The sequence below is a fragment of the Aquarana catesbeiana genome, linkage group LG12, assembly GCF_042186555.1.
Source record: "Aquarana catesbeiana isolate 2022-GZ linkage group LG12, ASM4218655v1, whole genome shotgun sequence".
NCBI lineage: Eukaryota > Metazoa > Chordata > Amphibia > Anura > Ranidae > Aquarana > Aquarana catesbeiana.
Window position 1 is genome coordinate 216,088,164 of NC_133335.1, and position 25,347 is coordinate 216,113,510.

The 25,347-nt window shown below is 42.3% G+C and overlaps 1 protein-coding gene across 1 annotated transcript in view; it reads right to left on the reverse strand.

Annotated features, from left to right (window-relative positions):
• Nucleotides 1–2,768: 2,768 nt before the first annotated feature.
• Nucleotides 2,769–25,347, reverse strand: part of TOM1L1 (target of myb1 like 1 membrane trafficking protein) — a 137,079-nt gene continuing 114,500 nt past the window's right edge. Inside the window, exons 11-15 of the mRNA XM_073606686.1 lie at nucleotides 16,477–16,573; nucleotides 13,690–13,750; nucleotides 13,186–13,441; nucleotides 12,997–13,072; nucleotides 2,769–4,405 (exon numbers count right to left, since the gene is read on the reverse strand). Of these exons, the coding sequence (XP_073462787.1) occupies nucleotides 4,345–4,405; nucleotides 12,997–13,072; nucleotides 13,186–13,441; nucleotides 13,690–13,750; nucleotides 16,477–16,573 (551 nt within the window). The 3' untranslated portion in view covers nucleotides 2,769–4,344. The remainder of the gene's footprint in view (nucleotides 4,406–12,996; nucleotides 13,073–13,185; nucleotides 13,442–13,689; nucleotides 13,751–16,476; nucleotides 16,574–25,347) is intronic.

A 25,347-nucleotide genomic window follows, 5' to 3' on the forward strand; every position in this document is an offset into this window, starting at 1 on the left:
CCTCCCTTACGACCACTGGATCTGGGGGAGTGAGTCCAGAGAAGACCACTATGCGATAGGGCAGCAGAAGACGCCGTGTCGGATTCGTGGAGCCATGTTTTGGTAATGGCGAGTAGGTTAAATGAGTTGGCGATAAAGAGGTCATGGAGAGAGGTGAGTTTGTTGCAGACAGAGCGGAAGTTCCAAAGGGCACAAGAGAAAGGGAGTCTGGTCTCGGGAAGAATAGAAATGGGAACTAAATTGTGTTGATTGCGGGTGCTGCCAGTGGATGCAGGGTGATGGGTGCATGGGGTACAGTTAAATGATGGACGCCCAGGGTTTGGGGATATATTTTCAGAGGTTAGGAGAAGCAGGAGGGTGAGGGAGGTAATATGGGAGTGGGATTTATATGAAGGGACATGCCCCAGGGTCTTGGAGATTTTTAGTGTGTGTATATAGAATTAGCAGGAGTTGGTGGGTGCAATAATAAGGAAAGGACAGAAGTGAGGGTGATATATATGCTGTGGGGGGGGGGGGGGGGGGGGGAGAGGGTTGAAGGAGAGAGAGTTTTAGGATAGAGGACAGCGCTGTCAAAATGAGTGGTAGAGAATGCATGTTACAAGGAGAAAAAGCACAGGGGTAAACAAGGTCACCTGATGTCTGTGTGGTGTTTTTCAAAGTATTTTCTTGTGTCCCTTCGCTTTGTGCATTCGCTGAAGTGCAGAGTCAGAAGTGCGCCCACTTATAGAAGTCGCCCCAGTTGCAAATGTGTGCCCCCTGCAAATGCTTCCCCCAAGAGAAGCTTATATTTATACTGATAGAGGTGGGGTATAAGGCGGAAGTGATGTCAGCTTTGGGGCGGACCACCTCTACATCTCCTCCAGCCCTGTGAGCATCTTCAGCAGCCGCGGTTTGCTATCGGTGGATCGGGACACCTATGTAGATATGTATGGCCAGATATGTACTGTGAGTTCTAACACTTTTAAACTGCCCACTGGATGGTGCTTTTTCCCTTTCCACACACACACACACACTAGCAGTGGGGGAAATCGCAAATGCGATTCGGACAGGAATCGCACTGCATTCCTGTTTAAATCGCATGTGATTCTTTGCAGACTTGTACCTATTCACTTTGTATTGACGCAAATCTCACTCCAAAGTCGGTTTCGGTATCGGAGCATTTAGGCAAGTCCCGATACTCCCGCAAATGCTTGATATCAGCACCAATACCAGTATCTGTGCATCCCTAGTTGACAGATCCTACAGTGCACAACACCAGCTGGCAGCTACGCAAAGGTAACATGGCGTACGTCTGTGCTTGACAAGACATTTTCAGCACTTTCCATACTCTAGTAGTTCTTCTAGGAACAAGTAAAGAGGTAAATAATATGGCACACAGCAGTAATCAAGAAAGTGTAGATTTTGGTGGTCTTCATCCAGCACTCTAAATGGCAGGTCATCGAGGTCTGTTGTTCTGGGGTATCTTTAAAGAAGCCAGAAAAGTAGTCATCGGCCATTCACAGACCATGTGGCAGTGTGGATCACCACCAAACTTGCCTGGACATGTCATTGGAGGGCCAGTAGGAGTGAGTTTCAGCCATAACATCCAAGACCTTCACTAATAAGAAGATAAAAACATTCAGGAGCAACTACAATTGAAAGCGCTGATCAGGACAGTCTTGAAGGGACAAACAGTCAAATAATTAAAACGTTCAATGAGATAAAAAGCATGTGCCGATTTAATAATAACATACAGTTGCAATAAAAAGTATGTGAACCCTTTTGGAATGATATGGATTTCTGCACAAATTGGTCATAAAATGTGATCTGATCTTCATCTAAGTCACAACAATAGACAATCACAGTCTGCTTAAACTAATAACACAAAGAATTAAATGATACCATGTTTTTAAACACACCATGTAAACATTCACAGTGCAGGTGGAAAAAGTATGTGAACCCCTAGACTAATGAGATCTAATTGGAGTGAGGTGTCAGCCAACTGGAGTCCAATCAATGAGATGAGATTGGAGGTGTTGGTTACAGCTCCCCTGCCCTTTAAAAAACACACACCAGTTCTGGGTTTGCTTTTCACAAGAAGCATTGCCTGGTGTGAATGATGCCTCACACAAAAGAGCTCTTAGAAGACCTAGAAGATCAGGGAACGCAGGTCCATAAAGAAGCTTGGAGCACAACAGGTGGAGAGCAAGTTGAGGAGAGTAGAGAGGGAAGATAGCTGTCGTCAGTGGCTGCTCCGGCTGCCTCTCGGTCCCTTCTTTGCTTCCTGGCTGCTCCATCATTCCTCATCATCATTACTAATAATAAGATGTTTACCTGTTGGTATTTGTATGATTCTGAAATGTATCTCATGCCCCCAATATTCACACTTGTATTTCCAGTATTGTTGGATGCCTGATCTTCCTCTGCATGCTGTGGTTCAATCCGCTAGCCCCTACTTCACTGCTGGGCACAGTGTTAACGTGGGTGCTGATGGATGGAACCACAGAACCCAGTATAGGACCAAGCATCCGAAATCCCTGGAAGTGTTGGAGGCTGAGGACACTTATTGGGTCTCCATCCTAAGATGCAAAAATTTTAAAGTGCCAGTGAAAATTCTTTATAAGTTATTTTTGGTTATGGTCCTCCTTGTAACTCCACACCACCACCACGTGTCACACGTAAGCACTTACTAGAGAACAATGACCCCCCCCCCCCCCCCATATGTCTGAAGACAACACCTGTCAAAAGCTCCACTGCTTTTCATAAACATCCAACTTGTAAGGCTGGTATGTGTACACAGAGAAAATTGGGAATTTATTTATTACAGGTATTTATATAGTGCCAACAATTTATGCAGCGCTTTACATATATATTGTAAATTCACATCGGTCCCTGCCCTCGAGGAGCTTACAGTCTAAGGTCCCTAACTCACATTCATGCATGCAATTTAGCTGGAGCCAATTACCCTACCAGCTTGTCTATAGAGTGTGGAAGGAAACCCATACAGTCACAGGGAGAGGTTGTGCCATGGTTGAGAGTCGAACTGACAACCCAGTTAGTCCACCTAACACCATTTTGATAAAAAAAACAGTTAAAGTTGCTCATGTTTGTAAAGTGGAAATTTAGCTATTTAGCTGAAACAGTCCTAATCCCAATCGGCAGTGTGCGTCGTGGTGATGTCAGCGTGTCTGGCTCCTTCCTATGCGTTTCGTCAGGATATGATGTCCTCGGTCATATTCTGCTTTATGCAATGATATTCCACAGAAACTTCACTTTCCTCCTCTTCTTGTAATTACCACCAGCATCTTAGGCTCCTCCCCTCCTTCGGGTGCTGTGCCGAGCTTGTGCGTCTCTAGACGCGCACAGCAGTGGTAAGCAACTCCCGTGGCTCTGTTGCCCTCAGTTTCTCCTGTGCAAGCAGGAAGCGAAGGGAACGTTGCTGGAGACAGTGGTGGAGAGCTTGCCAGGTAAGTGTTTAGGGACAGAGGGGAGTAGGACAGGTAGTGGGGCATTTTCTACCTTAATGCAGAGAATGCATTAAGGTAAAAAACATAGACTTTAGTGCTACTTTACATTCCCTCAACAACCTCGCCAGTGGGGCCCTCTTCCATTCCTGTGCCCTACAGCAGCTGTGTGGGCTGCTATGGCTATAATTACCCCATTAAATTAGATGATAAATGTTTAACATTGCAAAAAAAAAAGGCCTTCTGCATGTGACGAACTGCTAGCTAACAGAAAATTGTTTTATTGAAGGCAAAGTTTTACCCTCACTTCCTCTACTACGACAACTGGGACAGGAAATGAGCAAAAAATCTCATTTAGGGGCCAGACCCCTGAAGCTGTTTGTGGTCCATTGCATTGGCTGCCAATACACAGAAATGGACCTAAAAACTTACATGACCCTGAAACGCATGGCATGTGGGTAATTTTGCACTATAACGTAGGTGTATTGGCCACTACTCTCGTTACAAACCTCCCTCAGCAGAAACTGTCATGGGTAAGCATGCATTGTATTTTACCATGCATTACCCCGGTGCACAAGTCTAGACATGCCTTCAGGGAGTCTGACCATTTCTGCTTTTTCTAAAACAAACAAAAAAAGCTTTTGGCTAGAGATACAGCACAACATAATTACTGGAAGACAATTCCACAAATAGAAAAGTGTCACCTCCTATCATAAATAATGCTGAATCGGTCACCCCATAACCGAAATGTAGAATTGCTCTGGCCCCATATGCGGGGTAAATGGGTGTTAGAGCGGAACTAGTTATAAATTATCCTTGTTGACTGATGCCTCCTGAGATAAGGCTGAGATTACCCTAAAGAAAGACACAACTGGCTGTCTAATGCAAGTCTATAGTATTACTAGCAGCTAGAGGCTTGTTTAGCCTTCCACGATGTAGTGTCGATTTCTTCATATACGACCCTGGAATAGAAAGGAAAGCTTTTTAGCTACTGGAAGCAAAGAAAATACCCAGTACCTTTTGTGTACTTTATGCACTGATCCCATCCCCTCCCACCACCATCAATGCTGCCACTGATCCCCCCCCACAGCATCATTATTGCTGCCACTGATCCCATTCCCCCACAAGCAGGCAAATTCAGTGGGATGGCCAGTGGGCAGGCCCTGGGGAATGTTGGTGGTCAAGCCCAGGGGGGCCCAGGCCTAAAGGTGTGTAAGGGGCCCCAAAATTTCTAACTGCTGCCCTGATTGGCGCACTCAGGGGCACAAGCACCACCAAGTAACTAATGTAGTATTGAGAGATAAGTCCAAAAGTCTCTAAAGCTGAACAAGAAAACAAATAGTAGTGCACCTCCAAGTGCAGTATGAAAACATGTTTATTAATAAAATGTCAATTGGCAACTCCCATAAATAGATAAAACACAGGCTCTTCAAATAATGTAAATCACTGCATCCGATCCTATGCCCATCTCTCAGGAGCGGCTGCCTGCTCTTTATGAGTAACTCCGACATTGACAAAATGCATGTCACTTTCTGGGACCTGCTGGAATGTATCGGCCTCGCCGGGCCGGAGATTACGTCATACTGGGAGGATGGCGAGGCGGAGCTACGCATTTCGGAACACGCACATTCCTTTCTCAAGCCCTAGTGCATTAGAAAGGAGTGACATGCATCTTCCGGAAGAAGTCCTCTTTGTGACTAAACTGGTTGGGTAAAGAGCCATTTCCTGCTATCGCGTTCCTATACACATTGCCTGGATGCTCTATATGGCGGCCGCCTATTTGCATACAGCGCTGGTTTTTATCTGAATTAATGTAAGTGCAATACCTTTTACTAAATGAGCTTTTTGGGATTTTACACTATCCGGCATCTCTTTCATTTATATGATTGATCTGATCGTGGGGTGGATGGAGTCTGGTTTGAATATCCAGCTAATGCCCTTTTTGATCTTGAGGACACATCTCCAGCTGATGACCCCTGCAAAGAATATTACATCAAGCCTGTTTGACCCTTCATAATAAAGGGTCTAGGCCAGGGTTTCTCAACTAGGGTTCCTCCAGTGGTTGCTCAGGGTTCCTTGAACAATTTCTGCCTCTTAGATAAGTTCCCACTACCACCATTAATCTTTTTAGCTATTTGTAAGGGGGTAATTCTTCCCAGTATCTACAAGTGTAAGGAGCATTCTTCCCACTGACCATCACACTAATGTATCATGAGTTGTAGATATAGTGATTTTTAGCAGGGGTTCCCTGAGACCAGAAAGTTATATCAAAGGTTCCTCTGTGTTTAAAAGGTTGAGAAAGGCTGGTCTAGGCTCTCTGGTAAGAGTCTATTTTGCCTGTGGTGACGGTGGATTTGGGGGTTTACCTGCATTATCACGGATCTGTGATTTCTACAGTTGGATTTTATATCACATTATAAGCAATTTTGTTTAGTGCATCACTTTTTTTGTATCTCTTGTCAATGTTGGAGTTACACATACCGAGCGAGCAGCAACTCCTGAGAGGCAGGATAGGATCGGATGCAGTGTTTTACATTACTTGAAGAGGCTGTGTTAATTTAAAAGTTAATTTATTTCAGTAATTCAATTCAAATTCAGTTCAAAAAGTGAAACTCGTATATTATATAGATTCATTACACACAGAGTGATATATTTCAAACATTTCTTTCTTTTAATTCTAATGGTTATGGCTTACAGCTAGTGAAAACCCAAAATTCAGTATCTCAGAAAATTTAAATATTATATAAGACCAATAAAAAAAAAAAAAGATTTTTAATACAATTTGGCTTACTGAGAAGTATGTCCATGTACAGTATAGTGTGCACTCGATACTTGGTCGGGGCTCCTTTTTCATAAATTACTGCATCAATGTGGTGTGGCATGGAGGCGATCAGCCTGTGGCACTGCTGAGGTGTTATGGAAGTCCAGGTTGCTTTGATAGTGGCCTTCAGCTCATCTGCATTGTTGGGTCTGATGTCTCCCATCTTCCTCTTGACAATACCCCACAGATTCTCTGAGGTTTAAGTCAGTTGAGTTTGCTGGCCAATCAAGTACAGTGATATCATCATGATCATTAAACCAGGTATTGGTACTTTTGGCAGTGTGGGCAGGTGCCAAGTCCTGCTGGAAAATGAAATCGGCATCTCCATAAAGCTGGTCAGCAGAGGGAAGCATGAAGTGCTCTAGAATTTCCTGGTAGAGAGCTGGACTGACTTTGGACTTGATAAAACACAGCGGCCCAACACCAGCGGATGTCATGGCTCCCCAAATCATCACAGACTGTGGATACTTCACACTGGACCGCATGCAACTTGGATTCTGTGCTGCTCCACTCTTCCACCAGACTCTGGGACCTTGATTTCCAAATGAAATGCAAAATTTACTTTTATCTGAAAAGAGGACTTTAGATCACTGAGCAACAGTCCAGTCCTTTTTCTCCTTAGCCCAGGTAAGACACTGGACATTGTCTCTGGTTCAGGAGTGGCTTGCCCCAAGGAATGCGACAGTTGTAGCCCATGTCCTTGTGTCATCTGTGTTTGGTGGCTCTTTAAGCACTGACACCAGCCGTAGTCCACCTCTTGTGAATCTCCCCAAAATTCTTGAATAGTCTGCTTCACAATCCTCTCAAGGCTGCGGTTATCCCTGTTGCTTGTGCACCTTTTTCTACCACACCTTTTCCTTTCACTCAACTTTCCATTAATATGCTTGGATACAGCACTCTGTGAACAGCCAGCTTTTTTAGCAATTTCCTTTTGTGACTTGCCCTCCTTGTGGAGGGTGTCAATGGCCATCTTCTGGACAACTGTCAGGTCCGCAGTCTTCCCCACGATTGTATAACCTACTGAACCAGACTGAGAGACCATTTAACCACATAAGGACCGCCCACCGCATATATACTGCGACAGGGCGGTCCTATTGCGCAAAACAATGTACCAGTACATTGTTTCATGCACGAGGCACTGCGGGAGCCGATGTGATGGGAGCCAATGTGCGTGTCCGGCGGCCGCGATCGCTTCCCAGAGAGACAGAAGGGGCATCTGCCAATGTAAACAAAGCAGATCCCCATTCTGACAGGGAAGTACAATATACGCTTATTGCTATTTTTTTTTACCAAAAATATATAGAAGAATACATATTCACTTAAACTGATGAATACATTTGGTTTGGTTTTTTTTTTTTTTTACATTTTTTTTATTGAATATGTATAATAGAAAAAAGTAAAAAATACATATATTTTTTTTCGAATTTATCAGTCTTTTTTTGTTTATAGCACAAAAAAATAAAAATCGCAGAGGTGATCAAATACCACCAAAAGAATGATCTATTTGTGGGAAAAAAAGGACATCAATTTTATTTGGGTACAGCGTCACACGACCGTGCAATTGTCAGTTCAAATAATGCAGTGCCATATCGCAAAAAATGGCCTGGTCATTAAAGATGTTGTAAAGGCATAAGGTTCTATGCATTAAGATACACCAATCTACCACCAGCCTTTAGTGGGGTACACACCATAAGAAAATCGGGGGAACGTTCCGATTTTTCTCGATGTTTCACAGCAAATCGGAACCGATGAATGAAAATTCATACGAAAATTCTCGTACTACAAAGGCGTTTTTTTTTAGTATTTTATTGTTTCTGATCATGCGCAGTCTTTCTTTTCTGATTTTTCTTGTACGAAAATCGGAATCGGCTGTCAAAAGTTGTCAAAAGTTGTGTACACACTATCCGAAAATCGTACAAGAATTCTTTGGACGAAAATGTTTGTGTGATTTTCTTATAGTGTGTAAAGCCTTTAGTAAATCTACCCCCATGAGTCTACAAGATACTGAATTTTGGGTTTTCACTGGCTGTAAGCCATAATCATCAAAATTAACCACTTAACCACCGTCGATATACGTCGCTACTTTGACATTAAAAATCCGGTGTTATGGCAACAGTATTTTTTTAAACAGCGGGCGGTGCGCTTTAAGATAAAAGTGGTCTCTGTGGCGGATTCACTGCAAGATCACTTCTATCAGTGACGGGAGAGGTGCCCCCTCCCCCTCCAGCCGCGTCCCAGTCGTCTCCGCCGCTACTGACAGCTCAGGTAAGCGGCGGTGACGAATCCAATCCTTTCTCCTGATGGACAGAACGTTGAGTGACGGAATGATAGTGCCCACTCGACTCTGTGCCATGGGATGACGTCACTTCCCCCCCAATGGCCTTAAGAGCCCTTTCACACTGGCCCTTTCACCTTTCACACTGGCGGGGAGCTTTTAACTCCAAAAAAGGGGTCGAAAACTCCCATTTTGGGGCATTTTGGGAGCGCAGTAAACCACCCTAAAGATGCTACTTTCAGGACTTTTTCTATCGTCCCGCAAGTGACAGCAGGGGTGTGAAAGCACCCATTGCAATGAATGGGAGGCAGTTTTCAGGCGCTTTGCAGGTGCTATTTCTAGCACTAAAAAGCCTTAAAACTGCCTCAGTGTGAAAGGGGTCTTAATTGGAAAAAAAAAATACTTTCTTTTATTGCTTTTAAGTGTAAATGTGAGATCTCAGGTCTTTTTGACCCCCAGATCTCACAATAAAGAGGTCCTGTCATGCTTTTTTTCTATTACAAGAGATGTTTACATTCCTTATAATAGGAATAAAAGTGATCCAATTTTTTTTTTTTTAAAAGGGACATCGTAAAAATTAAAGGTAAAATAAATAAGACAAAAAAATTTTCTTTTCAAAGCACCCTGTCCCTCCGTGCTCGCGCGCAGAAGCGAGCGCATATGTAAGTTGCGCCCGCATATGTAGACGGTGTTCAAACCACACATATGAATTGTTGCCGCGATCGTTCGAGCAAAAGCAATAATTCTAGCCCTAGACCTCCTCTGTAACTCAAAACTGGTAACCTGTAGAGATTTTTAAACGTCGCCAATGGAGATTTTTTAGGTGTCAAAGTTTCCCGCCATTCCACAAGTGGGTGCATGACATGTTGGGTATCAATTTACTTGGAGTAACATCTTTCACAATATAGAAAAAAAATTGGGCTAACTTTACTGATTTATTTTTTTACTAAAAAAAGTGTATTTTTTTCCAAAAAAAAAATGCGTTTGTAAGACTGCTGCACAAATACGGTGTGACATAAAGTATTGCAACGGCCGCCATTTTATTCTCTAGGGTGTCTGAATTTTTTTTTTTTTTTATGTTTGGGGGTTCTAAGTAATTTTCTAGCAAAAAAAAACAAAACAGAGTTTAACTTGTAAACACCAAGTGTAAAAATTAGGCTTGGTCCTTAAGTGGTTAAAAGAAAGAACTGCTTAAAATGTATCACTCTGTGTGTAATAAATCCATATAATATATGAGTTTCACTTTCTGAATTGAATTACTGAAATAAAATACTTTTTGATGATATTCTAATTTCTTGACCTGTATATACAGTGCATCCGGAAAGTATTCACATCGCCCCACTTTTTCCACATTTTGTTATGTTACAGCCTTATTCCAAAATGGATTAAATTATTATTATTATTTTCCTCAAAATTCTACAAACAACACACCATTATGACAACATGAGGAAGTTTGTTTGAAATCTTTGCAAATTTATTAAAAATAAAAAACAAAAAAATCCCATGTACATAAGTATTCACAACTTTTGCTCAATACTTTGTTGAAGCACCTTTGGCACCAATTACAGCCTCAAGCCTTTTTGAGTATGATACTACAAGCTTGGCACATCTATTTTTGGGCAGTTTCTCCCATTCTTCTTTGCAGGACCTCTCAAGCTCCATCAAGCTGGATGGGAAGCGTCGGTGCACAGCCATTTTCATATCTCACCAGAGATGTTCAATTGGGTTCAAGTCTGGGCTCTGGCTGGGCCACTCAAGAACATTCACAGAGTTGTCTTGTAGCCACTCCTTTGTTACCTTGGCTGTATACCTATGGTCGTTGTCCTGTTGGAAGATGAATCTTTGCGCCAGTCTGAGGTCAGAGCGCTCTGGAGCAGGTTTTCATCAAGGATGTCTCTGTACATTGCTGCATTCATCTTTCCCTCAATCCTGACTAGTCTCCCAGTTCCTGCCACTGAAAAACATCTCCACAGCATGATGCTGCCACCACCATGCTTCACTGTAGGGATGATATTGGCCAGGTGATGAGCAGTGCCTGGTTTCCTCCAGACATGACGCTTGCCATTCAGGCCAAAGAGCTCTGACCATCGGGTTCTTGGTCTGACTAAGGGCCTTCTCCCCCACTCGCTCAGACGGCCCGCTCTAGGAAGAGTCCTGGTGGTTCCAAACTTTTTCCATTTACAGATGATGGAGGCCACTGTGCTCATTGGGACCTTCAATGCTGCAGAAATTTTTCTGTACCCTTCCCCAGATCTGTGCCTCCATACAATCCTGTTTCGGAGGTCTACAGACAATTCCTTGGCCTTCATGGCTTGATTTGTGCTCTGACATGCACTGTTAGGAAAATACATGTAATGAGTGGAGACCAACGGCTGACAACGTCAGGCAAGCTCAGTTCTCAGGTCTGTGAAAGATTGAAAAGTCTGACTATCTAGTCCAATGATTAGTTTTGGGGTCACAAGCCGAGGGCGGTGCAGGAGAGAGTTTTGTAGTCGGGGTCACAAGCCAAAGTCATTTCCAAACAGCAATAGAAGTAGCTTAAGTAGTGTGCAGGATCAGACCACAATAATCTGGTGACAGGAAGTGCAGAGGCAAGGCTTATATAGGAAGTTCAGGGGAGGAGCAAGGAGTTCAAGGTTCAACAGCAATCAAAACACAAGGCAGGATTGTCCAATGAATCAGGCAGGGAGCTGTCCAGCATCCCAGATAGCTCAGCGAGAAGAATCAATGGCAGACAGAGATAAAGGTTCCAGCAGTGGCGGTCCGTGCACTGTGGGCGCACAGGTGCCGGCCCCCATCCATGCACCCGGCCCCTTTCAGGACGCCGGACGGATGGATTCCTATGGCGGGGGTGGGAGGGGGTGGTACTTTTTGAAGCACCTGATTAGAGCCAGAGACTCTAATAGACTTCAAAATAGGGTGGGCTCGGGGCGCAGAGAGTGCACCCTGATCCCACCCAATTGTGTGACAATAGCAAATTAATTTTCGCTATTTTCACACTAACCTTTCTCCCCGCCAATCAGGAGGCAGGGCGTCAGACCTGTTTTCTGATTAGCCAAAGCGCCAGGCCACCCTATTGGATGCCTGGCGCTTAGGAAGAGGAGCGGAGGACTCGGAGACACACGCTGGAGCGGAGGTCACGATAAGTGCCACAATGTCAGCCGCGCGGGGGGGTGTTTTGATTGTGCTGCCAGAGCTGCGAGCCCCGCGAGTGGGGAGGGTCGGTGGGCACAGTTGCTGCGTTTGGGCACAATGGCTGCGTTTGATGGGCACAATGGCTGCATTTTATGGGCACAGTGAGGCTGCAATTGATGGGGGGGGTTCAGTATTTTTCAGTTTGTGTGCGCCTCCCCAAAAATTTTGAGAACCAGCTGCCACTGGGTTCCACGTTTGAGCGCAGGTCCCGACATGCACTGTAAACTGTAGAACCTTATACAGACATGTGTGTGTCTTTCCAAATCATGCCCAATCAATGAATTTACCACAGGTGGACTCCAATCAAGTTGTAAAAACATCTCAAGGATGATCAGTGGAAACAGGATGCATCTGAGCTCAATTTTGACTGTCATGGCAAAGGCTGTGAAAACTTTTTTGTTTTTAATAAATTTGCAAAGATTTCAAGTAAACGTCTTTCACGTTGTCATTATGGGGTATTGTTTGTAGAATCAGGGCTGGTGCAAGGATTTTTGGCACCCTAGGCGAAACCACATTTTGCCGCCCCCCTTGGCTCCACCCCTGACTCCACCCCCTTTTCCCTGACCATGTAAAGCCTACCCTTTTAATGAAGCCCCCATCAAATGCAGCTCACCAGTACCTGTCAAATGCAGCCTCACCAGCGCCCATCAAATGCAGCCTACCAGCGCCCATCAAATGCAGCCTACCAGCGCCCATCAAATGCAGCCTACCAGCGCCCATCAAATGCAGCCTACCAGCGCCCATCAAATGCAGCCTCACCAGTGCCCATCAAATGCAGCCTCACCAGCGCCCATCAAATGCAGCCTCACCAGCGCCCATCAAATGCAGCCTACCAGTGCCCATCAATGCAGCCTACCAGTGCCCATCAATGAATGTTTGCTGGCTTCCATTCATTCGGGAGTCAGGACACAGACACAATCCTCCGCCTCTGCTGCGCCTCTGACACTATGTGTGAATGGAGCGGCGGATGCCTGCTGATGCTGAGACTTAGTTGCTTGCTGCAGAGAGAAGAGAGTAGGAAAACCAGTGGCCGGGCGCCCTAGGCGGCTGCCTAGTTTGCCTAGTGGTAGCACGGCCCTGTGTAGAATTTTGAGGAAAATAATGAACTGAATCCATTTTGAAATAAGGCTAATAACATAACAAAATGTGGAAAAAGCGAAGCGCTGTGAATACTTTCCGGATGCACTTCATGCCAAGATTTATATTAATATAAATATACTCACAAAGTACATAACATTTACAATGCTATTTCTCCTACTTACTCTGTGCCGTTGCTCTCAGCAAGAGGATCAAACTCTAGGAGCTCATAGTAATTTGGTAGATTGTTATTGGAATCATCTAAAATAAAGATATTACAAATGAATGAGCCTTATAATAAACGTCTTCACCCAATATGTTGACAGTCATGAGACCGGCTGACATTCAGAAGAAGCTGATCGGATTAATCCTACCTGGTTTGGAGGTCGTCCGGTTTGTGGACTCCTTCGGCAGAGGAAGAACGGCGGGGCTCAGCGTTGGGACAGCCGGAATCAGGGGGTGCTGTGTCGGTAGGATGGGGGTTTGCATGGGAACTTGCGCAGGAACTGTCGGCAGGAAAGGTGTTGAGAACTGTGCCGGTGTCGGAAGGAAATGTGTTGGAGGCGGGTATGGGGGGAGAAATAGAGTTGTATTTTGGGCTGCTGGTAAAGGAACTGTAGGTGGCAGAAACTGAAATAAAAGAAGAATAAAAAATAGAAAAAAAAAAATCAAATTAAAAAAAAAAAAACCTCAGTTTTTTTGGAAAAATAAACATAATAATAACAACAGCAAAGGAAATAGCCTAATAAAGTACAGAAATAATTTACATGTATTTGTACTAGGTAAATTGCTATGCATTTTTTTTTTTATTATTATACCCCTAAATGTTAGCTGTGAGTTATCAGACTATATTATATATATATATATATATTACTTACATTGTCATATAGAGGCCTGGGAGGAAGCGCTGGCAACTGATTCTGTGTGCCAAATGAAAACCTGTTAAATAAAATAGACAGAGGGCATTAATAATGTATTTTGCCACAGATCTCTATATCTAACATCAGGGTTAGATATACAGTCACTAGATTTCATTTTTTTTCTTTCATGAACGGCATTTTAAAAGGTGGACTTTGGCATGGTAATTCAATCGCTAATAGATCTGCTGCTTTGATTGTTACATTTCACAGTTAATAATACTGTTTAACCACTTAAGGAGCAGGCCTATTTTTCAAACTTGTTTCTAACAAGTTAAAATCATTTTTTGCTAGAAAATTACATAGGACCCCCAAACATTATATATATTTTTTTCAGACAACCTAGAGTATAAAATACCACACCGTATTTGCGCAGTGGTCTTACAAGCGAAATTTTTTGGGAAAAAAAATACACTTTTTTATATAAAAAAATAAGAAAATAATAAATATCGGTCTCCCGGCGATCGTGTCATTTCCCTGTTCTGGCTTGTGTCATGACAGAGATCACTGCTCTTGGTCATCGGGAGCAGTGATCGCTGTCATGTGCGTTGAAGCCCATCCCCCCCACAGTTAGAATCACTCCCTAGGACACACTTAACCCCTTGATCGCCCCCTGGTAATTAACCCCTTCCCTGCCAGTGTCATTTACACAGTAATCAGTGCATTTTTATAGAACTGATCGCTGTATAAATGTGAATGGTCCCAAAATGGTGTCAAAAGTGTCCGATGCGTCCGTCATAATGTCGCAGTCCTGATAAAAATCGAAGATCGTCGCCATTAATGATAAAAAGAATTTATAATAAAAATGCCATAAATCTATCCCCTACTTTGTAGTAGCTATAACTTTTGCGCAAACCAATCAATCAATATACGCTTATTGCGATTTCTTTTTACCAAAAATATGTAGAAGAATACATATCGGCCTAAACTGATGAAAAAATGTGTTTTTTTTATATATTTTTGGGGGATATTTATTATAGCAAAAAGTAAAAAATATTGCATTTTTTTCAAAATTGTCGCTTTTTTTTGTGTATAGCGCAAAAAATAAAAACCGCAGAGGTGATCAAATACCACCAAACGAAAGCTCTATTTGTGGGGAAAAAAGAATGTCAATTTTGTTTGGGTGCAACGTCGCACGACCGCGCAATTGTCAGTTAAAGCGTCGCAGTGCCGAATCGCAAAAAGTGCTCTGGTCAGGAAGGGGGTAAAATCTTCCGGGGCTGAAGCGGTTAAAGAACTATCGGTGTCCTTTCATGTGTGAGAAAAAAATATAAATCATAAATGAGCCCTAAAAACTACAGCACCAATGCAATAATAAAAAAGGCAATGCAAATGTGCCAAAAATGCGTTACCAATGCATATAAACACTGTACACTGAACGCAGGGATTGCGGTGTAAACAAGCCCTAACGGGAAAAAAAAAAATGATCGGTTGCTAGGGACGGCTGATAATTTATAAAGTGTAGTAACTGATTGGAAACAAATTCCTCCTGTAGGGGGGGCCCATTCACACCATTCGTTTTTGTAAACACACTTTGGGTTTGTTCACACATGCAGCCCAGGGATGGTTAAAACAAGCAGCTGAGTCACAGCTTTACTGCGCCCAACCAACCCCCTTTAACTTACACAAAGTGGGTTGTACTCATGCTGTAGCAAAACTTTTACTCCCTGTCGTATTAGGTGGGCAGAATGGATACCAGAGGGCGCATCTAAGGATAGCAAGCTGTCATCACCTAGAAGCGCCCTCTGGTGTCCATTTTAGTTTATTACAGTTATCCATCAATCTGCTGAGGAGCTGCTCTAAGGCCCAGCAAGCTGCTATTATATGGAACTTTTTTAAACTGAGTTTTGCTTTTACCATTATTGAGGTTACTGGAGATGCTATAAATTGAAGGAAGAGTGCACAAAAATAGCCACGTCCAAAATATTCTAGGGACAAAAACAAGGGTAGTACTGAGTATTACCGAAAAAGGCGGACTTTATAGGTTATGAAAACAATGGAGAGGGGAAATAATACAATTAAATAAGTTTATTGAAGTTTACATAACAAAGAATAATCAAAATGAGATAAAAAGCATCGGATATATGTATCTGTGTTTAGGTGCAGTGAGCCCTTGTATGTCTACGCGTTTCGCCGTTAGACTTCTTCAGGACATATGCGATGCTTTTTATCTCATTTTGATTATTCTTTGTTATGTAAACTTCAATAAACTTATTTAATTGTATTATTTCCCCTCTCCATTGTTTTCATAGCCTATAAAGTCCACCTTTTTCAGTAATACTCAGTACTACCCTTGCTTTTGTTACTGGAGATGCAACCTTTACCCCAAAAGAAAAAAAAGAAACAGTTTGCTGTAACTGAGTATAAAGTGTGTGCTGGAGTTTTGCTTCAATTTGTTAGTGTATCTAAATCTGCTAATACATTTAACAATCCTCTCCCCCCCAAACTGACAATGCTGCTGCCTGCTGTGCCCCCTGTGCTCCTTCATCTAGAGTGGGGGCGCTCTTAGACAGGAGGTGCGTTATTGGCCAGGTGAAAACAGAGTTGAAAAGCCAAAAACGAATGCAGCCCCCACATCTAGTGATTGGTAAGCTGCATTACAGCCCATTTTTGTTTTGGGTTTAATACCGCTTTAAATGATTGGCGCTATATAAATACCAGTAATAATAATAATAATCTGTGATACAGCATGAGTCATGTGTCAAAGTGACCAGTAGATGGGGGTATTACTCTATACAATTCACTTACGGAGTATTTACAGCCTCCCTTAGCTCAAACAGGTCCCTCTGTGGATAGAGGAAAGTGTTCGGGATCGGCTGGTGAGGTTGCTGCGCGTTCCCAGAATCTGAAACGTGAAAACGAACCAGCGTTACATACAATACATAAGGCCTATGTTACAATATAAGAGGACCTGTCATTACGAAGACTAGTGTAGAATTATGTGCCATTCATTTCTACATTGTTCTGACTCTGGACACAGACAGACAGCCCAATACACACAATGCTCTTTTTTGGAAAATTTTAGATCTGTTCTTATTGGTTACTAGTACTCACTAAGATACTTTGCACTGCATGGTTAAATGAGCTCAAACAGTCATAATTCACATGGGACTTTTTTTGTTCATTAATTTGCTTATTTTAATTCTGATTATATATATCTTTTTTTTTTTTTTTTTTTTTAATAGTGTTTTACTTATTTTTCAATTTAGTTGTTTTTATTACAATTATGCCCTTTTAAACTTACATTTCCTTGTTCATTTTATTATCATTTTATTTTATTTTTTTAATTATTCTTAATTTTTTTTGACAGCAATCATATTAATTTATAATTAATTTATTATCAGTAATGTTCACAAGTTAGGCGCTGTTCACATATTGCATAGCGAAAAATGGGGAAATTACATTTCCCCGTCTGTTTAATTGTTATTAATTATTTATTTTTCTTTTACTTAGGAAGGAGTTACAAATTTCATGGACAGCAAACATTAGAAAAATTAAATTTCCCTGTTTGTTTTATTATTATTATTTTCTTTTATTTATTTATTTTTTTTTTACTGAAGGAGTCTATCTATTGACAGCAGTCTATTATTATTATTATTATTATACAGGTTTTATATAGCGTCAACAGTTTGCGCAGCGCCTAACAAAATAAATTGACAACAATCATTGATTTATGATCAGTGATGTTCATATATTGCACAGCAGAAATGGGGAAATTACATTTCCCTGTTTGTTTTATTATTATTTTTTTTCTTTTACTTAGGAAGGAGTTACAAATTTCATTGACAGTAAAGCTTAGAGAAATTACATTTCCCTACTTGTTTAATTATTTTTTTATTTTTCTTTATTTTTTTACTTTATTTTTTTTATATTTTTTTTACTGAAGAAGGAGTTACAAATTTTATTGACAGCAATATTTTGAGAAATTTCATTTCCCTGTTTGTTTTATTTATTTATTTTTTAAATTTAATTTAATTTATTTATTTTTATAACTTTTACTGACGAAGGCATTACAAATGTTATTGACAGCAAATAAATTGACAACAATCATGGATTTATGATCAGTGATGTTCATATATTGCACAGCAGTTTGTTTTATTATTTTTATGATAATGACATTTCCCTGTTTATTTAATTATTTTTTTATTTAATTTTATTTTTTGTTACTTTTTTTCTTTTTCTTTTTTTTTTTTACTGAAGAAGGAGTTACAAATTTTATTGACAGCAATGTTTCTAGAAATTACATTTTCCTGTTTGTTTTGTTTATTTCTTTTTTTATTTAATTTAACTTATTTATTTTTATAACTTTTACTGACGAAGGCATTACAAATGTTATTGACAGCAATCGTTAATTTATGATCAGTGATGTTTACAGGTTAGGCCGTGTCCACATATTGCATAGCGGAAATGAGTGTTCCCGCTACGCAATTTTCAAAGTACGATTCTCACGAGATTCTGCATGCCACACGGGGCCAGTCTATTCACTTGAATGGGCTGCCCTATGCGTGTTTTTCGCCCCAAAAAGAAGCTTCTGCTCCTTTTTGGGTGACAAACTTCACAAGATTTTTAATAGCGTAGTGTGTCACGATTGCCGTGCGACAATCACGGCTGCCTCGCATCACAGTAGAGGAGCCATTGAAGGATAATAGCACCCAAACACGTGTGACACATTTTGCAGCGATTGCCACGTGATTTGGAATCGCAGGCAGAATCTGCTCATGATTCCAAATCGCGACATGATGCGACTGGGGGCCTAGTTCACATATTGCATAGCGGAAATGGGGAAATTATATTTCCCTGGTCGATTATTATAATTTTTTTTTCTTTTTTTCTTTTTTTTCCTTTTTTACCTTTTTTTTTTTTTTTTTTTTTTACATTTTTACTTATTTATTTTTTATTTTTTATTTTTTTTTTTACTTTTTTTTTTTTTTTTACTTAGGAAGGAATAACACATTGCATTGACAGCAAACATTAGAGAAATTACATTTCCCCGTTTTATTAATATAATTTTTTTTTTTTTTTTTACTGAACTTAGCTATCATTAATTTATGATCGGTGTACACAAGTTAGGCCCTGTTCACATATTGCATAGCGGAATTGAGTTGCATTTCACACCATGCATCCTACCATCCTCATATAAAACATAAAATTGCATTGTTTCTTATTGTTCCTTATTTCTTCTGGCTGCCTTTTATTTAATCTTATTCCCAAAATCGCTCGTTCATCAAATTTGCATGGTGCAACCTCCCACCAATAATTTTCAAACCCGTGTCTGTCATGCTGAAGCCTTAGTCTTCCTACTTGTAAGATGACATAAGAGGTGGTCAGAAGGAATAAGACATTGGGCTAATAGGAAGAGCAGGCAGGTATGAGCTAGTTATTAGTGAGAGGGATAGTGATCCAGTCCGGCACATTAATAGGACATTTTCAGGAGGTATAAAGTGACAGGAGTAAGTCGGATCAGATTTAGTGATAGTTTCAGAGGGCTTGTCCAACTGGCTTTTGATTGGATAGAGCGGTTATTCTCAAACAGTGTTCTGTGTAGCTCAGGGTCCCCCCAGAGTTTTCTGGGTTCATTAAGAAATGAGACATTTTCTGCCTCTTAGATGAGTAATCACTGACGACAATGATCTTTTTAACTATCTGTAAGGAATTTTCTTACCACTGAACATTAATGTAAGCAGCATTCTTCATACTGACCACAAATGTAAGATGCACTCCTCCCACTGACCACCGATGTAAGGAGAATTTTTCCCACTGATCACCAATGTAAGGGACATTCTTCCCACTGATCACCAATGTAAGGAACATTCTTATCACCAATGTAAGGGACATTCTTCCCACTGATCACCAATGTAAGGAACATTCTTCCCACTGATCACCAATGTAAGGAACATTCTTCCCACTGATCACCAATGTAAGGGACATTCTTCCCACTGATCACCAATGAAAGGGACATTCTTCCCACTGATCACCAATGGAAGGGACATTCTTCCCACTGATCACCAATGTAAGGAACATTCTTCCCACTGATCACCAATGTAAGGGACATTCTTCCCACTGATCACCAATGGAAGGGACATTCTTCCCACTGATCACCAATGGAAGGGACATTCTTCCCACTGATCACCAATGTAAGGAACATTCTTCCCACTGATCACCAATGTAAGGAACATTCTTCCAACTGATCACCAATGTAAGGAGCATTCTTCCCACTGATCACCAATGTAAGGGACATTCTTCCAACTGATCACCAATGTAAGGAGCATTCTTTCCACTGATCACCAATGTAAGGAGCATTCTTCCCACTGATCACCAATGTAAGGGACATTCTTCCAACTGATCACCAATGTAAGGAGCATTCTTTCCACTGATCACCAATGTAAGGAGCATTCTTCCCACTGATCACCAATGTAAGGGACATTCTTCCCACTGATCACCAATGGAAGGGAAATTCTTCCCACTGATCACCAATATAAGGAACATTCTTCCCACTGATCACCAATGTAAGGAACATTCTTCCCACTGATCACCAATGTAAGGAACATTCTTCCCACTGATCACCAATGGAAGGGACATTTTTCCCACTGACCACCAATGTAAGGAACATTCTTCTCACTGATCACCAATGTAAGGGACATTCTTCTCACTGATCACCAATGTAAGGAACATTCTTCCCACTGATCACCAATGGAAGGGACATTTTTCCCACTGACCACCAATGTAAGGAACATTCTTTTTTTTTTTTTTTTTTTTACAATTGACGTGGTGTTTTTATTGAAAATGATAAAGTACATACAGAGTATAGACGTTCGTGTTACAGTAATAATGAAATTGGGATACAACAGAAAATGAGGTCAATAGGGTACATGGTAACGATACAAGGCCATCCCGTAGCGAGAACACTTTACACACTCTCAGTACATCCAGAGTATCCCGTCGCTCCCTCCCCCACCCTCCTGCAGGAGACCAGCCTATAATCAATGGTACATTATATGGGACTACATCCATCTGGTTTCTGTGTTGCATTGGGACTTCCAATCCCATGCATGGATTATTCTACGGGTGTGCTACAAGTAGAGGCATTTTCCAGCCAGATATCCCACACTTTACCATATTTGTTCGGGCATCCCCTGTGAGTATAGATTTCTTTTTTGTATGGAAGTACACCATTAATATTAGCTATCCACTCGCCCAGTGTTGGGGGAGCGGTTTGCATCCATCTTCTAGCTATTAGTAATCTGGCTATAAATAACGTTTCTTGAAGAAATATCTTATGGTATTTGTCTGAGTCAGGGTCTGGAAACACTCCCAATAAACATTGTTTAGGGCATAATGTCAGTGGAGATCCCATTTCGTCATGGATAAATTTTACTATTTGGGACCAAAAATCTTGTATAGCTGGACATAGCCAGAGGAGATGGAAGAAAGTACTGGAGGGATTATTACATCGGGGGCAATTTGGGTTTTGATTGGGCTTGTATTTGGTTATACGGTGAGGTGTCAAATAGGATCTGTGTAGAATGTACAAGTGTGTGAGATGATCCGACAATTTGGTGTAGACTTTTTTACAGGTCTCTAGGGCATCCTCCCATTCATCATCCTCCAGCTCCCCCACGTCCCTCGACCATCTGTCTTTCAGTTTATATGCTATTGCCACTGCCGTGGGTCTAAGCAGTGAATTGTAGAGTCCAGAAATAAGTTTGCGGTGGTCAGACCCCAACATGATATACAGAACATCCGTTTGTTCTAAATTGGGGGGAGTCTCTCTGAATTGAGTATTAAGGGCGTGGCGGAGCTGGAAATATCGAAAGAGCATATTATTAGGTAGGTCAAAATCTGTTTTGAGTTGTTGAAATGATTTTAGGACATTATCATGGTAAGCATCCGAAAGGACTCCTACCCCATAGTGGAGCCATAGTTCGGGATTTGGCACTTTTAGGAGTTCTCCCAAATCTGGATTATCCCATAAGGGTGCATGGGAATGCGTGGGTGGTATTTTAAGTTTGTGCTTAGCTATTTCCCAAACTCTACAGTAGTGGTACAGTAGTCCTTTTCTATTGTCCAGTTTATATGTGCCTTTAAAAAGGGCCTGGAAGGGGTGTGAAACTCTGCGTCCCTGTGGGGCACATAGCAGGGATATACAACGGATTTTGTCGTATTTATCTAAGTGAAAAAAATGGGACAGTTGTGCCGCTAAGTAGTACAAGTTGAAATCGGGTAGGGCCGCACCACCCAAGTCTATGGGATTCTTCAACGTTTGCCAGGATAGTTTATGACGATTAGATCCCCAGACAAATGAGTTAAGGATGGCCTCGATAGATTTAAAGATCCTTAATGGTAGGTAAATCGGGGAGTGCCACAGCACATATAAAAATTTAGGGAGAAGAACCATTTTAATTAAATTGATCCGTCCCAGCACTCCAAGGGGTAGCCTGGCCCAGGTCTGTGTTTTGTGTTTCAGGATTGCTATCAAGGGTTCTAGATTGAGGCGGACGTAGTCTTCCGGTGATCGAGTTATCACAATCCCTAAGTATGTCATTGCACTGACCCTAAGGAGTGGGGACACGGATTGTTCTTTGGTTGGAGCGCCAATGTCGATCGGGAGGATTTGGGATTTATCCCAATTAATCCTCAGTCCCGAGTGTCTACCAAAATTTTGGATTACCTCTAGGGCCAACTGTAGGGACGAGCCTGCGTCTGCTAGGTAAAGAAGCATATCATCAGCATATAGGCTTATCTTTTCTGATAGATTCTCGTGGGATAGTCCTATAATGCCTGAGTGCGCTCTGAGGGACGCAGCGAGGGGTTCCACCTCAAGTGCATACAGCAGGGGGGAAAGTGGGCACCCCTGCCGAGTACCCCTGGAGAGAGGAAACGGGTCAGAAACCCTCCCATTGACCAAGATCCTGGCGCAGGGACCCTGATATAATAATTGGATCCATTTAATAAAACGGGGCCCGAATCCGAATTTTGCGAGGCACTCCCACAGGTATGTCCACTCTACAGAATCGAACGCCTTGGCGGCGTCCAAGGACACCACCACTCTAGAGCCCATGGTGTTGTGTTCGGCCTGGACATTCATATGGAGCCTGCGCAAATTATATGCCGTATTTTTTGCCGGCATGAATCCGGTTTGATCCGGGTGGATCAATGAAAGGATCACCGCATTTAGATGGAGCGCCAGGACCTTGGCCAATATCTTAATATCCAGTTGAAGGAGGGATATCGGGCGGTAGGACTCCGGAAATTCGAGATTTTTCCGGGGTTTAGGTATCAGGACTATGTTTGCTTCGCGCATGCATGAGGGTAGGGACTCGGATTTAAAAATGTGGGAAAATAAATCACACAGCTTGGGAATCAATGTCTCACTATATGTTTTATAAAATTCTAGGGGTAGTCCGTCGGACCCCGGCGCCTTCGATGGTTTAAGCAGGGAGATGGCTTTTGTTATCTCACTCTCGGTAATGGGGGCCTCTAACTGGTCTATCTGGGTCTGAGTGAGGCAGGGGAGTTCTATGTTGGATAGCAGTGTTTTTGTCTCTTCTACAGAAGCGTTAGCACTAGAGGAGTACATGGATGCGAAGAAGGAGCGGAACTCCCCCGCCACTGCATCAGGTTCAGTCAGCAGCTTACCGTCTGCGTCCCGAAGTGCGACCACTGTAGGAGGTCTATGATCTAGGTGTGCTAAATAGGCCAGAAGTCGGCCCGCCCGTTCTCCGCATTCGTAGTGCCTCTGCTTATTATAATACATTTTCCTATCCGCTTTTTCAAAATATAGATTGTTTACTATTCTGGTTTGCAATTTTATTTGGTCTGCCGTTGTCGCAGATGGGTCAGCTGTGAACTTGTGCTCTGCCTCTAAGGGATTGTTCAGCTTGTCTGAGAACCTGGGAGGAAGTCTTGCGATAACAGGAGATGCGTTGTGACAAGATCATGCGTGCATGAGATTTGAAAGTGTCCCAAATGACCTCAGGAGGTGCTGTGCCCTTGTTTGTCTGAAAAAAGAATTCCCATTCGCCGGCTGCTTCCCCCAGGTCTGGGACAGCCGTCAGCCAAAATGGGTTAAGCTTCCAACTGTATGACCTGGAGGGAGAGCCAACCCCGAGTGTAATCCAGTATGGGGCATGGTCAGATAGTATGCGCGGGTTAAATCCTACCTGTCGAAGTAGAGGGGTAATGGTGCTGGAGATGAGGATGAGGTCAATGCGGGACATGGCGTTGTGAGAAGTGGAAAAACAGGAGTATGCCTTCTCTGATGGATGACGGTGTCTCCATGTGTCTATTAGGCCAAATCGGTTATTATCCTGCCAAATCTTGTGATGGGTTGGGTGGGTACATCTTGGGGTGTCAATGATAGACGGTCTAGGGAATTGAGACATGTACGCTATCCCCTCGTGTATAACGTTAAGTTGAAAGGGAGGTGGGATGTAAAAAGCCAAAATTAACAATTCTAGCCCATTCACTTTAGCGTGTAGGAATATAAATCTACCCTGTGGGTCAGATTTAAGCGTTAGTAACACAAACTGTACTGTCTTCGCCACAAGTATAGCCACTCCCCTAGAGTTAGCAGAGTAGGGGGCTTGATAGAGCCAACCCACCCATGGTTTCTTAAGCGCCATTTGGAGTTGGCCTGTGAGATGGGTCTCGACCAAAACCATAATGTCCGCATGTAGTGTTTTAAGATATGCTAATGCTGCGTTACGTTTGGGTTTAGCCCTGAGACCTCTCACATTCCAAGTCAAGCATTTGACATCTTGCATAGGAGCTTATTTACGTCTGTGTGTTTCGCATACTCAGTATCCATTACAACTTTGATCTCGCCATATGTGAGGGATTGCACGTCCCCCCTTCCTAGCCCCACACCCAGATATGTAAGGCCAAGCAGACGGGTACCCCCAGTATCACTTGCGTATAAAAACCCCCCAATATATTGATTATTAGAAAAGAACATCATAGCATTGAGTAAACACCATATTTTATCATTTTTCAGCATGTAGCATGTAAACCAAATGTAGAACCATTCAAAACATTCTAAACTTGATTGCTTCAACACGCTGGCATACCTGGGTAAGCAATGCATCCATTTATACATCCATGCAGTTTGCTGTTGCCAGGCATGCCAGGGAAACCTCTCTTGTGCCCTAGAGCAACTGTTACTGAGACAACAAAAAATGAGAAAAAAGCAGACGGGGCCTGAGGGGACACCCGTGACTAGGGGAGCGATAATTCGCTGTAAAACAAGCATGAACATCAGGAGCGATTGTACCAAATTCGGGGATATACCCATTCTCCCCAGAATTTGAGTGTCCCTATACTGAGCAGCTTGCCTTTAGCATTAAGAAACGTGAGTCATAATTTGTATGTTTCAGGTGGGCTCTCGTCCGTACCCAGCCCCCGGGGAACGCACAACAAGCCTGTAGGCAGGCGTATTGGCATAAACTTATGCGCCTTGTAGATAGTATGTCCATCTTGAGTAGCAAGATCCGAATGTTCCGCCAATCACTCCGTCCCCCCGTTCGAAAAATGTATGCGCAAGCAGTGTAGATAAGGGGGATACGCGGTTCGCAACAGATTTTAATTACAGTACCTGCAGGGTAACAGGACAGCGGGACATGT